The sequence below is a fragment of the Delphinapterus leucas genome, chromosome X (assembly GCF_059928025.1).
Source record: "Delphinapterus leucas isolate spDelLeu-1000000601 "Yukka" chromosome X, BTC_Dleu_Yukka2, whole genome shotgun sequence".
Taxonomy (NCBI): Eukaryota; Metazoa; Chordata; class Mammalia; order Artiodactyla; family Monodontidae; genus Delphinapterus; species Delphinapterus leucas.
The window spans coordinates 116,050,096-116,067,192 of NC_143150.1; the positions used below are offsets into that span (position 1 = coordinate 116,050,096).

Consider the following 17,097-nt stretch of genomic DNA (forward strand, 5'->3'; position numbering starts at 1 on the left):
TTATTTTTTAAAAAATTTTTCCTCTGTCTTGAATGAATGTTCCCAGATTTTTAGTTTTTTTCTAATTTCTTTAGGATTCTTTTCTTTTGTAGCTTATCTGGACAGTTAATACTAACAATTTTTAGTAGAGTGCTCTTAATAGTGTTTATGCTTAATACATATACAGCTAGAATTCATTATGGAGCTGTAATTATAAACTATATTTCTCATTTTTCCAAAAATAAACCTTGGTGCCTGGTTGTGTTTGTACCTATGGTACTTTTAAATATATATATATGTATATATATTTAATGAGTGAGTAGTTTGGATTGTTTTTTTCCGAAGTAAGTTCAGTTCCAAACTTGTCTAATACACTTTGTGTTAAGGTACAGTTGATATTGCTTGGCTGTTAAGCTCTTTTTTATTGTGTATTTGAGCAAGTCCTATTCTGTCTCGTTTCACTCACTGGCAAGCTATTATTGCTGTCGTTTTGTTCATAAGAATGTTTGTAAGACTGTGTGTAAGTTTGATTAAAGTGACTTTTAGTTAACAGTTATGTTGGGTTCAGTTCATCAAACATTTAAGCACCACTTGTTTTGCCGATGAAGAAACAGGTTCAGGTAATTTTGCCACAGTCACATAACAAATAAAGCTTGGCCTTTGAAGCTCGGCATCATGGTGTATCTGTTTTAGATAGAAGGACTTCACTAAGCCTCTGGAAACCAGAAGAAATTATTAGACTTTTTCCTAAGACTTAAATTAGCCAAACCAAGTAATGCATTAATGAATTATCTAGTACTCAGATTTTTAGCCCTAGAAATGGAAGTGGACCCATTAGGGTAAGGGACTCACCAGAATACCCTCAAGTATTTGCATTTGTCAATTCCTCTGGCAAGATGAGCAGGAGGAAAGAGAAGCTAACACTTACTGGGCACCCAGCATGGCTAAGCGTACTAAACTTTATTACAACCTCCGGCATAACTGGTATTCAAATCTTGTAGATTAGAAAACTGAGACTCATGTTAAGTAGCTTGCCTAAAGTCACACCTATAATAAAGGACAAAGCCAGGTTCTGAAACTTGGTATGTCAGGCTCCAAAGCCCATGATCTTTTCTCTACACTGTGATTTCCCAGACTTAACCTAATCACAGGAGTCATCTAAGGTGCCTGTTTAAAAAATGAAATACCGAGCCACGGGGCTTCTGGAACTTCTGATTCAGTTTCAGTTTGAGGTAAGGCCAGGTAGTGTATTATTAACAGGAATCTTAGGTGATTCTGATCATCACACAGGTTTGGGAAACACTGCCAACTCCATGTGGTACTAAGAGGTGGAGTTTGAAGGTGTTAGGAAAGCATAAATAGCAGTGGGAGTACACAGAGGAGCTTAAAAAATAAGTTGACACTTTACTAGTAAAATAAGAGTAGTAAGATTGGCTTGTGGAAATTATAAAATTGCTTTAGGTTCCTTAATCTGCACAGAAAAACAATGTTCCATTTATTTTCTCTTTGTTAGTACTTCTCTTTCAGGTGACAGCATTTGTTACAATCCATTCTTTGGTATTATCCTTGTTTACACTTGGATACAAAGGTACCAATGAAGGATATAGATAAAACTGTATTTTAGATGCAGAAAAGAAAGAAGGAATTACAGTTAGAAATAACGTACAAAACAGCTTTAAATACAGAATTAGTAATTTCCTCAGGTGTAAAAACCCCACAAAATTTTAAATACTTTTAATCCTTAAAGTCACAGGATTATAACATTTTCAAGCTGGAAAAGCCCTTAGATATCCACATATTTTATGCATGAAGAAACCACAAATCAGAGAGGCTTTAAGGGCTTGCCCACAGTTAGTGGTGGATTCAAATCCATGCTGGCTAAGATTCCATTAAACTCTTATGGATTGCAGATAAGTACCAGAAAGTAGTGACTTTTTAGAGATAAATTTAGTGACAATCATGTTTACCTTATATTCCCTACTTTATCTGATTTTATGGTTTCTTCCTTTTTAATTGCCCTCTCGAGAATATGAATATATTCAAAGGAGTCTCTTTTAGGAGATTATGCAATTTTAAATATTATGTCGGATCAATGATACGTTAGAAAAACGAACCATTACCTTCTTAGTGTAGTGTATTTAACAAACGGACATTTTCAGAACATTGTGTTAAGAGTTGTAGTTTTCTCCACTTTTTATTACAAAATTTTATTTTATAAAGAGAGAAAAATGAGCACAGCTAGATGCCTATACTTGAATTCTAACAGTAACATGACATCATTTCTGTGTAGTAGTGTGAGCTTTGGATTCAGACTTGGGTTCAGTTGTCTTATCCGCAAACTTAATACCCCTGTGATCTTGGACAAGTTACTAATTCTCAACCTAAGTTTTTTCTTCTCTATATAATAACATCCCTCATAGTTGATTAATGATTAATTGGGATTAAATGAGAGACTATATGCAACATAGCCAACGCTGTACTTTGAACAAAATAAGTATTGCATAAATGATAGCTGTTATTATTTATTTCCTTGAGCCAGTAGTTATTTAGAATAATGTTGATTTCTGAATGAGTGCTTTATTTCCTTATTCAGTTTTTTATCATAATCAGAAAATATCTGTAGAGTTCCTGCTTTTAAGAATTTTGGATTTACTTCATGGCCTAGAACATGGTCAGCCTTTTATAACTTTTCATAGATAACTTGAACCCATATTCTTTTTACATTATACAATTCAATATCTACCTATTCTAATGTAAGTTACATCAAATGCTTTGTCCTGTTTTATTCATTATGCTAGTTGATGTTAGTGTGCTAAAATTTCCCCTTCCACTTGTGTCCATTTATTTCATGTTATAGTCCCCAGAACATCTCCTTTTGTGTTTTGTGGTGTGGTTAGTCGGTAACCTGATTAAGTGTTCGGTACTATTTTGCATTTATTATTTTTAATGACTTGTCTGAAAAAAGTTACACAGGCTGATTATAGAAAATCTGACAAACAGAAACATACACAGAAGGAAATAAACATCTTCACTCTTACTATGAAATATTATGAAAAGATTTAAATGTGATTAAAAGTAGGGGTTTTAGAATCAGAGTTAGGTTTGAATTTAAGCTCTACTTATTTGCTTTAGGCAGGATATTAGACTTTTTCATTTATTCAACAAATATTTATCGAGCACTTACTGTATGCCAGCCAGGCATTTTGCTAGGGGCTGAGGATACAGTGCTTTAAAAGATTGACATACCCATCTTGGCTTAATGTCCTCATTTGTAAATTAGTGATAATGCCTCACAGAGTTCTTAGAAGCATCAAAGATGTACTTGCCTGGTGTGCAGTAATTGCTCAGTAAATGATAGCAATTATTATTACTGTATGTATTAAGTACTAATTATATTTTTAGTCCAAATCAAATCACCTTTTTATTTAATCAGCTTAAGGTTTTTGCTTCACATTTTATTTTTGGCCTTAATAATACATACACTTGCTTTCTTCTTTTTCTTTATGCTTTTCTATGCTTATCTGGTTTTGCTTGGCTTTCTCTTTAAAGCAGTAAATACTGGTGTGGATTTTTTAAGCTTCGTAAAAATATAACCTAAGACTATTAAAATTTTTATTATCAAGCATTTCAAACACATACCAGAGTAGAGAGAATAGTATAATGAACCACCATATTTCCATAGCCCAGCCTCAAAGATTATCAACTCATGGCCAGCCTTGTTTCATCTGTACTCCGCATCATACACACTACTTTCTCTCTTCCCCTCCCTGGCTCCAGTGGATTATTTTGAAGCTACTCCTAGATACATCAATTCAGACATAAATATTTACGTTTATATTTCTTAAAAGATAAAGACTTTTATAAACATCAAACATACCATCATCACTCATAAAAACATCAATAATTCTGTAATAGCATCCAATATCCAGTAAGACACTTTGTTTTAATTAGATACTTTACATTTCTTACATTATTACTTTTGGAATTATTTCTGTCATCCTATTTTAAGTTTTTTATTCTTTTCCTTATGGTTTGTTTTTTTTCTTCTGCCTTATGGATTTGTTTGTTTGAAGAGGTTATGAAATATTGAAGAAAGAATTATGGAGCTAGAAAGTCTTGGCTTTGAATCTTGCTTCTGCCATTCACAAATTAACTTTGCTGAGCCTTGGTTTCCTCATCTGTGAAATAGGGGTAATTATACCTACCTCCGTGCTTAGGGTTGAATGTGATGCCTGCATAAAGTACTATTCACAGTCTTTGCCAGTTATTATATTCTCCACTGATTTGGACTGCAATAAATAAGTATAATTCTCGGTTGTTGTATGCTTTTTCAAAGCATGCCAAAATTTATATTTATTTCGTATTTACTAAAAGTAGTGGTTTTAAAATGTCTTTTTAGGAAAGACAGAATTTAGAATCTTAGTTTCTCCCTTCTTCCACTGCCTCTTTTAATTTGAGTCCACATTAATTTATCCTGAGGTTACAAATCTTACCTTTAACTTTCTAAAGGTTTATATTGTTTATATAGTTATATCAGTTATTTATTCTTCATTATTGACCCTTTCTCCTTTATTGGGGTTAGTTATTTTATTCAGTTATTTCTAGATATTAAGTTGGTATCAATATACTTCACCAATTCTTTCCTACCTCAGTATTCTTGAGTTCTTATTTTGTTTCTCTTTCAATGGTCTAAGACATACCTTTGAACAGTTTATGAAAAAAGGTACTACCAGGATGGTGAAATTTTATAAGACTGCAGAACTAAGAAGGATTTCCTGTGATCTTTGTACATGAACAAGTAGGACAAGGTATAAAATTCTTAGATCATAACTTTTCCCTTTTAACTCTCTGTAAGTCATTACTTCATTGTCTTCTGGCATTTTATTGTTGCAGAGGAGAAATCTGAGGTCAATCTGATTTTAGTTTCTTTGAAAATAACCTATTTTTTTCTGCTTGTATGCTTGTAGGATTATATCTTTATCCTTGAAATTTAAAAACATTTGCCAGGACATGTCTTGGTGTTGATGATCTCTGTTGAACCTTCTCAGTCTCCAGTCTCAGGTATTTTTTTCCGGAACTGGAAAGTTTTCTTATACTTTTGATTGATTAAACTGCTGGGTTTTTTTCTTTAGGAGCATCTGTTATTCATAGATTATTTCTACGTCTGTCCTCCATCGTTTTTTAACCTTTTCTTTCATTTTTTTTTCATTTACTCAAGTTTGTCCTCCTTGGCATGGATTCTGTTTTCTGCAGTGTCAGTTCCAATACTTGCTATTCACAATGCAGATTTAATTTTGGCTACCGTGTTTTCGTTTCTTTATTCTTATCTCAACATACTCTTGTTTCATAAGCAGAATTCCCCTTAGGGGTACACTCCAAAAAAATGAGATGGATTCAGGCCTAAAACCGTATCTATTTTCTGAGGCCACAACCACAGGAAACCATCAGAGAGGAAAAAAAAAAAGCTTCTGAAAGTTTCCTCTAAAACTTAATAATGTAAATATAACCAGTGGTCATTCCTACCCTAGTCTAGAAAATAGAATAGTCTTGAGTACTAGCAGACCTTTAGTTGCTAGAGGAATAGCAAAGCACATGTAAGGGCACCTTAACTAGAAATAAATGGATTTTTCTAGTTACATTGATTGTTTTTCTCTTTATAAAAAATATATAATAAATGCATATAAGTTTGAAAATACAGTACAAAGAAGAAAATCCTATGACCCAGGTAACTACTGATAAGATTTTATATATGTTTTGCCAGTTACATGCACACATGTTGGGAGGGGGGTGTGCAAAATTGGGATCATACTATTTAGTTTTGTATCCTTTTTAACTTAATATATTGCAATCATATTTTTGCATCATTAATTTTTCTTTGAGGCCCTGATTTTAACCATTGCATAGTATTCCTACATATGAATAGATGTATTATGATTTATTTAACCAGTCCCCTGTTGGTCATTTAGATTGTTTTCTATTTTTCAGTATAATGAGTATGATGAATATCACTGTACATAAGTCTTTATGCACATCTCTGATATTTCCTTAGGATAAATGAGGAGCTGATTCTTAATCCTGTCACATTGGTAAGGATTATATACATTCCTTATTAAGAATATAAAATGCTTGTTTCTTATTGTTTCAATGTGATTGCATAGAAGATTCTTTGGATTCTGAACAATTTGATGGTATCTTAACTGAAGTTTTAGAGAGGTTTCTCATGCCTCATCCTCAGCACCTTCACGGAAGTCCTATGGCATACGCTTTGGACAGGAAAACCACTGCTGATATCAGGGAGTTCGGAAGGCAGATACACTTGTGGAAACTTGAGGACAGTAAAGAAAAAAATAAAAAGGCATGATTCTTGCTCATATCTGCAACCTGGGTCTCCAAATTAGTACACTAGGGCTCTGGCCCCATTCTTTTCCTCCTCCCTTCCTGTTACTTTAGGCTGTTCTCTGTGAGGAATTCTTTTCTCCCAGTGTTCATATATACATTTCATTTCCAGGTAGTAGGATGTCAGTAGATGATATGTCCTACTAAGTTCAAGGTAGCATTTTTGAATCACAGATCATTTTTTTAGTCCTAGTGTACTTATACAAGATGATCTCCTGCTGGACTCAGTGCATTTTTTCAGAGGTATCAAACAGCCAAACAGCCTGGAAATGTGTGTGGTTGTAACATGCCATTACAGCAAAACAATCTGTTTAATAGGGTTGCTAAAAATAAAATTTTTTTAATTAGAAAAATACTCTTATTTTTGACACTTCAAAATTTTCCTTAAAATACTTTGGGATATTCTAGAAGTCCTGAAACGTTCGTTCAGAATTACTGACTTGAATTGTTTATTGCCTTAAGAGCAGGAAAATTATCTTAAGTGATAATTTTATACCACAACATTGGAAGTTAATGTTGAAAACAATACCTGCTGAAACTCAAGCTAACAGTCTCCCTTTTCTGATTTGTTCTGATAAGGCCCATATTGTACGTTATTGTAATTTTTGACTTTTACACATCTCAGACTACCAGAGTAAAGCTTGATTAGCATTTCCTAACCTTTTCTAGTATTTCACATAATATTTGCATATGTACAGTCTGCCAAGATCTGCGATTTTTTGGCTGGAAGGCATTATGGTGGGATGAGAGAGGATAAATACATTTGCCTCACGTTTAAACTATTCTTTTGCATTTGTACTCTGTAGCCACATTGTATAAAAATATATCACACATATGAATGATCTCTTCTACCCTGCTTGACAGGAAATTGGCTGTAGTAAGTGGTGAAACAGGTATCTCAACACTCTCTTGTACTTCTTTATTGCATTACACTTTGGAAGCTAACTGTAGAAATGTAAATGTTACACAGTCAATTGAGGCCAAAGAGGGGACAGGATGTAGCATTTACTGAGCATCTACTGTCCCTTGGTGGGTCCTTTTAATTACAGCATCCCTGTGAAGTAGCTATTATATGCATCTTACAAATGAAGAAACTGAGGCTCAAAATGTTAAGTAACTTACCCAAGGTCAGGTAACTACAGTAGTAAGTGATAGAACTGGGGTTTAAACCTGGTACTAGCCAGATTCAGACCACATGTTTTTTTCTATTTGTTTCTTAAAATTAGAGAAATAAATTTTCTTGTTTAATTGGTATTATTCCTTGAACTTTTGGAACTATAAGTATTATAATATTGAGTCAGACTGGTGATCCATGTAACCTAATCTCTAGTGAAGTCGAGAGTCCTTTTCAAAAGTGAAAATTCTTAGCTGCATAGGTAACTTTATACTCATTTCTATTAGATAGCATTTGAATCCTTGTTTTGGCAAAGTGATACAAAAGGTTTGTTGAAATAAAGGTGCTTTTTTAGGTCGGTTTTGGTAAAGCTTCACTGGTATGGAGGATAACATTAGCTTTTATATTTTCCTGCTTTAAAAATTAAATTGTTCAAAATTTTAAATCTTTGGTAAACTTAGGAAGGAAGTAGTTGTTTTTGCAAAAAGTAGAGCATAAAATACCTTTAGATGTTTCACTTAATTTTTTTCTTAGATTGCTTTGTTAGTATATCGCTATTAATTAGCTGGGTGAAAAGTTCAGAAAAGAAAATACGTTGTACAATTTATGGATTACATGAAGCTGAAAATAGTGAAGTAGCTGATTGGCAGATTTGGAATCTAATCTGTAGAGGTTGTAGCAATGAATCAGAACTGGAAAAAGATGAATCAAAAACTTAAAGTAAGGCTTTATTCATGAGACTAAGTGCAGAATAGAGGATAGAGGGCTTAGTTGCAGTGTAAGTGAAGAAAACAAGGAAGTAACAGACAGAAAACAGGGAAAAAAAATAGTATGACCGAGCAATGTGTTGTGGACATTCCAAAAATAATGCATATGTGAACTGCATTAATGTAAGTTTATTATGTAGGACAAGGGAGGTGATATGCCCTTTACTTTACTCTGCATCGGTCATATCAAGGTTGCAATGTTAATTGCACACAATTCTCTTTACTACCCTTTCAGATGAATTGGATGCATGCTCAGAGAAGAAAGTGGTCTCATCTTCTAAAAGGAGTGTTTGAAGGACCTCGAGTTATCTAGAAAAGAACAGACTTGGGGTAGTTTATAGTCATAGCTGTAGGTTTACTTCTGTGACTTTGTAGATAGAGTACAGGCAAGTTAGTCATCATGTATTAGTAATCCTCTTAAAGGGAATTTGCATTTGAGGAAAGTTACTGTATGAAGAAGAGCGTTATCGAGCAGCCAGTGCTTGTTCTGAGATAGTATAGTAAGCTGCCTGGTGAGATACTTCTTTCTTGTCCTGATAGTGTTCAACTATAGGTGAGAATGGGATAGAAAGAACTTAAGCATATGATATGAGTACATTTGTATATTTGGAACAGAAAACTTTCAAGATCCCTTACCAATTCTAAACTTTTTCTGATTCTAAGATCAAAAGGTCTTTATGCAGTATTATTTTATCCTCATGAAGCTACCTTACCTTAATAATAGTAATTTGCGTTGGTACAGCTTCTTACAGTTTATAATGTATTTTCTTATGAGTTATCTCAGTTTTGAGCTTAACAACAACCCTTTGAGTAGACAGGGCAGGTATCCCCATTTTGAACAGATCAAGTAATAGGTTAGGAGAAAGTCTGAATTGCCCCAAATCATAAAGCTTTTAAGTGGCAGACCTAGGACTCTACCCCTGGTCTACCAATTCTGATTTTAGTGCTGTTTCTACCACACCAAAAAGTAAGTTATAAGCTGTGATTGTTACTTTGCATTGAAAATTACAAGGAGCAGATGATTCTCAAATTATATTCCCATGGAAAATATAAATGTAGCTCAAGTTAAACCAAGGGTTCTAAAAGCCAAATAATGGGGAGCCATTGAGTAGATCTGTGTCAATCGGAAGAGAACACTGTGTATAATTAATGAGAAAATCTACTTTGGGCTACTAGATTAATGATGATACCATTTACTAAGAGCAAATGCAGAAGTAGCAGATTGGTGGGCCACAGAGGGAGTGATTGAATTTTGGCTATAATTAAAATAGCTAACTTAGATTGTTTACTATGTGACAGGTCTTATGTCATTATCTCATTTAGTCTTCACAACTCTCTGAAGACTTTTCAATCTCCACTTTCCATATGAAGAAAGTAGAGCTTAGATCGTTTAAATAACTTGTTCAAGGCTTCATAATTAGTGTAAGAGCAGAAATTTGAATCTAGGTGTCTGACTCCAAAAGCAATGTTCTTAAGAGCTAGTTTAAGGTTTGTCTGGAATGTTTGGATAAAAATCATCAGTGTTCAGTTGAATAAATGGTTGTGGCTTTTAAGAGGATGTATCCTGGAGTTATTTGAATCCTTACCAAAGAAGTGGGCAATACATAGCCTCTGAAAGTGTCTTCGGAAAATAAAGATTTTATACCTGCCTCCCCCTTTTCTGCATTTTGGCACCATTTCTGTGCTTTGTAATATTGTGTGGGCATTCCCTAACCTAGGAACATACTCTGAGTGTTTGAAAATGAAAGTTACCCTTTTTAAGGGTCAGTAGACCTGTGAGGTCCCGTAAGATGGATCTTTAGGATAGGGGCATGTTTCATTAACCTTTCATCTCCAGCTTGGTGCCTAGAACATAGCATGAATGAAATGAAATGGATGGATGAATGGTTGGGTGAATAAATAGAGTTAGGGAGAGTAGAGAGAGGAGTTCAAATTCAGAGCAGCTGTCTCATGTGCGATGTGGGGTAATGGGTGGGCTACCTTTTATTTCCCAGTTGATAATTCTCCAAAGATGGTTAGCTTAGATCCTTGTACATTTGTTGAATTAACAAGCGGTCAGGGGCATTTACTCCTTTTCCCAGTGAGGGAACTAGAGAAGACATTACGTATACCTGACTTTTGGTTTTGTTTTGTTTTTAATTACACAAATAATACATATTCATCATAGACATTGTAGACACATTAGAAAATCCAAATAAGCAAAACAAACAATTTAAATTGTCTAAAATTCTACCACTCAGAGATAGCCACTGTTAACATTTTGGTGTATATCCTTCCAGAGTTTTTCCCATACAAATATATACATTAAAACATGTATATATTTATTTAAAATGGGATCATTACAATTCATATTGTTTTGTAAACTGCTTTTTTCACTTATTACATGTGACTGTCTTTCCATGTCAATAAATTTACATCTTTATCATCATTTTTAGTGACTGCATAGTATTCCATTATATGGATGTACCATGATATATTTAACTAGTTCTCTATTGTTAGGAATTTAGGTTTACAATTTGGAGTTCTTTTTGGAAAAAGTTATGGTGAGCATTCTTATATGTACATCTTTGCACACTTGTCTTTTTTTTTTTTAAAGTTGAAATGATGGGACATTTCAAAGTTTTATGTGTCTCTTTTTGTTTTTTAAATACAGACTTAGATTGCCTTCTTGAAGGGTTGTGCTGATTTACACTTTCTCCAGCAGTATATCCAGAGTGCTCTTTTCCCCATATCCGTATTAGCACTGGGTATTATTTTTTCTGTAAATCGTTAGCAATTTGAAAGGCAAAGGTATCTTTTGGTTAAATGCATTTCTTTGATTAGTATTAAGGCTGAACTCTTTTTTTCCCTTATTGCTCATTTCTGTTGAGGTTCATTGTTTTTTCTTACAGGTTTGTAAAATGAAGTTCTTTATGTATTGAGGATACCAACCCTTTGTCATATGTTGCTTTTATTTTTTTGTAATCAATTTGTCTTTATCTTTTTAATGTCCGGCAGAAGACGTTTTAAACTTTTATGGATTCAAATGTCATTTTTTTTTCCTTTATGATTTCTGCCTCCTTACCTCATAAGTAGTACTCACCTATATTTTCTTCTAATACTTGTATAATTTTACTTTTGGACATTTAAACGTTTAATCCATCTGGAATCTCTTTGATGTAGAGACCTAGCTTAATTTTCCCCCAAATAATTAATCATTTGCCCTGATTTTCAATGGAGTTGGAATTTAGAATGTGTTTTGACACAGAATGTATTGTAAACAATGTTTGGTGAGGTTTAAATAAGACCACTGTAGTGCATTTAACTATTAAACTCAAGGGCTTACCTGGAAAGGTAACCATCATTTATTATATCATTTCCATGGAAAAAATATTTTTATAGTTTTAAATAATCAATTTACACATTAACTTTTGAAGCACAACCTGTTGCAAATTGGCAACTGCATACTTAAATGGTGGTTCTGTACTTCATTAGAACCCTTTAGGGGTGAAAATATTCGTATACGGTTTTGTTTTACCTGTCTTCATTTGACTTAAACTGATGTGAGATCTGTTTTGGTAACTTTCTACTTGCTATACTTTTCACAGAATGGACAGCAAATTATGGATGAACCTATGGGAGAGGAGGAGATTAATCCACAAACTGTAAGTAAAATATTGTATCATAAGGGATACAGATAAATCAGATACCATAAAATTTAAGTATTCTTATTTTTAAACTGAACAAAGTAATGGTTTTACAGTGTTAGAAACTTGTTGATGCTTTCACATTAATTTTACCAAAATACATTCTTGAATATGCCAGTGACATTTTTAAAAACTGTTTCATGAGACTGATTTTAAGAGAAGGACAAGACAAACTACTTTACATTGTTGAAGGTTTTTCATTTAAAAAAAAAACTTAAAAAAAAAAGCAAACTAACCATAGATTTATTAGTGAAATAAGTATAAAGGTCATTATTTTTTGGAGATACTTAACGTTGAAAATGATTGTTCACCATTTCCTCATCTTGTGTTCTTGGTTCAGTCCTGAATCCCCAGCACCTAGACCAGTGCCTGGCACGTAATAGGCACTCATTAAATATTAAATAAATGAATTAATAAATTGTCTCCCCTTGCAAGAAAACCATTGTTAGCAGCTCAGTTATTATCATCATTTTGTTCTGTATATAAGACAATTATTATTGATATTTACAAAATATATATACTCTGCCACTTGCTTTTTTCACTTAATATGTCTTGAACATCTTTTTATGCCAATACCTGTAGATCTGCCTCATTTTAAATGGTTTCATAGTATTCTGTTTCGTGCATGTCCTGTACTTAATGTAATTTTCCCCCATTTATTTTTGTGAACTTGTGTTTCAGTAGGACATAGTCTTAGAAAAGGATGTGCTGGAACAAAGGATATGAACATTTAAATCTCAATAAGCATTGCCAGATTGCCCTCCAAACCAAAAAGTTGTAAAAACTTCACTATATGTGAGTGTTTGTTTGACCATACCCTATTCAACACTAGATATTATCAGAAATTATTTTTAATTTGAGCCACACTAAATAAATCATACTTTCTCTTTTCAGTTTGCATCTCATTTGATTTTTAGTGAAGTGTCCATGCATTATTGGCCTTTGTATTTTTGTATTTGCCCAATTTTCTTTTGGGTTACTTACTGTCTCATTATGGTCTATATGATCTCTGTATATATTCTGGATGTTAACTCCATGTCTATAATATATCTTGCAAATATTTTCCCCTACTTTTTTTTTAACAGTGATTATGTTGTCTTTCATTGTATGTGTACAGAAGTTTTCATTTTTAAATGGTCAGTTCTGGCTTCTGGGTTTCATGTTTTGTTAGAAAATCTTTCCCTGAATCAAGTTTATAAAAATCTCCTCTCACATTTTCATCTACCACTTTTATGGTTTTGTTTTTTGCATTTAGATTTGTGGTCTACTTGGAATTTTAGTACCTGTTATGATGCAGAAATACAACTTTTCTTTCCGAACGGGTAGCCTGTTGTCCTAATCTCTACTTACTGAATAAATAAAACCCATTCATTCCCACTCATTTGAGATCCCTGTTTTACCAGATGTAAAATAGCCACATACCCCTAGTATTAGTTCCTAGGACTGCCCTAATGAAGTACCACAAGTGGGTGGCTTAAATAACAGAAATTTATTCTCTCAGTTTGTAAGACTAGAAGTTTGAAATCAAGGTGTCGACAGATCCATGTTCTCTCTGAAAGTTCTGGGGGAGGATCCTTCCTTGCCTGTTCCAGCTTCTGTTGTCTGCTGGCAGTCCTTGGCATTCCTTGGCTTGTAGACATCACTCCAATCTCTGCCTCCATTGTCACATGGCATTCTCCCTGTGGGTCTGTGTCCAAATTTCCCTCTTCTTATAAGGACACCAGTCATTGGATTAGGGCCCACCTTATTCCAGTATGGCTTCATCTTACCCTTATCACACCTGCAAAGACCCTATTTTCAAGTAAGATCACATTCACGGGTACGGGGGATTAGAACTTGAACATACCTTTTTGGAGGACACAGTTCAACCCACAACATCCCTGAATGTTTTGACTTTACGTACCTTTTCAATTACTGTACTTTTATTGTATGTTTTTTATATGTGGCAAGGCAAGCCTTCCTATCTTTTTTACCTTTCAAAATTGTAGTCTTATACATCTACTAGATGAACTTTAGAATCAGCTTATCAAACACTCCTGAAAATTTTATTGAGACTTTTATGCAAATAGCATTACATTTATAAATTAACATGAGGAAAATTACTTTAATAAATATTGGGTCTTCACTTCCAAGAACATTCATTTATTCTGATATTCTTTTATATCCTTTATCAAAATTTTATGGTTTCTTAATATGGTTTTGTACATTTCTTATTAAGATAATTCATAGACATTTTATAGTTTTTGTTCTATTGTAAGTGGGAATTCTTTTCTGTTGTGTCTTCCATTTAGTTATTGCTAGTATGTAAAAAAAATTAGATGTTTCTATGTGCTTTTTTGTGTGTGTGTGGTATGCGGGCCTCTCACTGCTGTGGCCTCTCCCGTCGCGGAGCACAGGCTCCGGACGCGCAGGCTCAGCGGCCATGGCTCACGGGCCCAGCTGCTCCGCGGCATGTGGGATCTTCCCGGACCAGGGCACGAACCCGTGTCCCCTGCATGGGCAGGCGGACTCTCAACCACTGTGCCACCAGGGAAGCCCTCTATGTGCTTTTTAACATCAGTTATGAAAGAGTGAGATCATTGTACTCTTCTTCTCAAAACCCTTCATAAGTTTTATGCTTCCTTTAAATAAAGTCCAAACTCTGCAGTGTGACAAACCCTGCGTAATAAAACCTTTGCACACTTCTACCCTCTACTGAAAGTCTAATCAGTCGTATGTTTCAGGTTCTCTTTTACTCCTGAGCCTTCATAGGTGATAGTCCCTCTCCCAGAATTATTTTCCATTACCACTCCCCTCCAGTGAAGTCCTGGTCATCCTTTAGGTACAAGTTTTGCTATCACTTCAACTGAGGTGTCTTCCTGACACAGCTACCACTTTCATTTCCACCTTGAATTGAGTATTTTTCCTTTGTGCTGCCCTAGCAGCCTATGTGTACGCTACATGACAACACCACACTAGATTCCATTGCTTATTTACTTGTCTGTATTTCCTACTAAACTGTGAGCTACATGAGGCAGTGACCATGTCTGACTTACTCCTTGTTTTACATCCACGTATCTGGCTCCCAGTACCCGGTAGGTATTCCATCAGTGCTTGTTAATTAAAGGAACATGTGAATTAAGTCTTGGCTATCATGGGGCCTAGTGCCCAAGGCTGCCTTCAGATTTGGTCTAGATTTCTGCATCTCCCAAACCATTTGGGTTATTTGACTTCATTGGTCTATAGTATATGTTTATTAGCATTTAAGCAAATGTAAAAACAATCAGTAAGTATTAATATTGATTTTTTTTGCCATCAGCCACCTTTTTTATTTTTCCAACAATTCCTTTGGAAGGAAAACCTCTAAATTTTTTATTCTCTGAAGTCTAAAATCAAATAATTTTCCATTGTGGTATTCTGCATACATGGCTCGTACTTTCCCTCTGAGTACTCACAGCATTAGCAACATTTACATCTGGAAGTGAACTGCATTCTAGAGGTAGGTTGAAAAGGTGCAGGACTAAGATACTACCAGCAATGTGGGTAAAGTTGTTGAGATCATTCCACATTATAGGAATTGAGTATAAGATGAAAGCCTAATATTTAATATTTCTTTAATGGTATTAAATCCAAAAGATTGTCAAATATGTATTAGCCTTATAGTTTTAAATTGTATTTGCCTCTAATGTACAGTTAAAAGTTTTTGTCAATTACTGATCATTTAAATAGTGAAAGTTGAGATGTTGCAGTAGTTATTTTATGCATAACAAATTACCCCAAGCTTAGTAGCTTAAAACAACATACATTTATTATCTCACAGGTTCTGTGGGCCAGGAATCTGGGCACGGCTTTCTTTGGTTCAGAGTCTCTCACAGACTACAGTCAAGGAGTTTGCCAGGGCTAGAGTCTCATCTGCACCTTGACTGGAGAAGGATCTGCTTCCAAGCTCACATGTTTGTTGGCCCAGATTCCTGGCCCATAGGAACTGTGAGATGCTAACTGTATGTAGGGAGGTCGTCGACTGGTAGGCTTTCTTGTAGGTTGATTGACCCCTTTTCTATGGGCTAGAATGCGGAGTGTGATGATTAGCCAGTTTTGGCCTCAACAAGACTATAGGGCAGACAGAATAACAAGAGAGAAGAAACCTGGATCCTTAGCGACCTAAGGATCTAGCGACACCTCTTCACTCTAACCTATCCTCGTGCCTATGGACTGCTCCAAGAGAGAAAAATAGGCACTTACCTTGCTCGAGACTTTGCATTTTGGGGCCTTTTTGTTAGAGCAGCTTAGTCTGTACTCTGACTACATCTAATCATTCATTAACGAAGTAGTTAATGAATGTCTGTTTGGTGCCAAGAACTCTGCTAACTTGTTAGAGAGACAGAAACACATAAGGGAAACTTGCAGTTTTAAAATGGCAAAATAAAGCAGTTTTTGTCCTCTTGTCCTCTGGGAAATTATCACCCAAAACAACAAGGACAATAAGAAACGGAAACACGGTCTTTGTAATTAGAATACTTCTGTTATTTGAACCACAATATATAAATATGAAAAGCAGATAAAAGAGTCATAACAAGATGAAGTTATAGGACCTAAGTGCTGGTGAGGAGTATATCATCAAGAAGCAAGCCTTATTCAGGGCCCCAAAGCCCCAGAAGAGCTCAAGAATGAGGTCACTAAGTATTGTGGAAAGTGGAGGTATGGCCCAGGCTGAAAATAGAGATTGGTTGAATGTCGATATAGAAAGCCTTTACTCTAACCCCTCTCCTACCCCTGGAAGAGACAGAAAGTATTTTATAGAGAAAAATGAACCAGAGAGGCTCCATACATGGGGAACCCCAGGCGTAGTAGGAAGTGGGGTGAGACACTGGGCCGGAAACAGGGAGATCAAGGGAAAGCCTACTCCTCAATGGTGTTATGATCCCCTTCCCCTCCCCATTTCACCAACCAGGACCATATCCTCCAGACAGGAGAGTGGAGTCGTCTTTCCTGAAGAAACTGAATGATCCCTGATAAAAGACCTTCAGATACTGACATTTGGGAGATCTTCAATGTAAAGGCTGGCTACTTGACCATTTAACCTACAAGAAAGCCTACCAGTTGACAAGCTCCAGAACATCTGGTCCACTTCTTAGTGCGTCACTCTTAAAAATGAGTTAAAAGCCAAATATCACCA

The 17,097-nt window shown here is 34.9% G+C and overlaps 1 protein-coding gene across 5 annotated transcripts in view; it reads left to right on the forward strand.

The window, feature by feature from the left end:
* The window catches only part of RPS6KA3 (ribosomal protein S6 kinase A3), a 110,382-nt gene that overhangs the window by 17,765 nt on the left and 75,520 nt on the right, over positions 1-17,097 (forward strand). For 3 of the 5 annotated variants that reach the window (XM_089904695.1, XM_022560507.2, XM_089904691.1), the window contains exon 2: positions 11,844-11,900. In XM_089904695.1, the coding sequence (XP_089760821.1) occupies positions 11,844-11,900 (57 nt within the window). Of the gene's footprint in view, positions 1-4,946; positions 6,066-11,843; positions 11,901-17,097 lie in introns of those variants that run through there. The other 2 variants (XM_089904693.1, XM_089904692.1) reach the window with 2 other exon arrangements.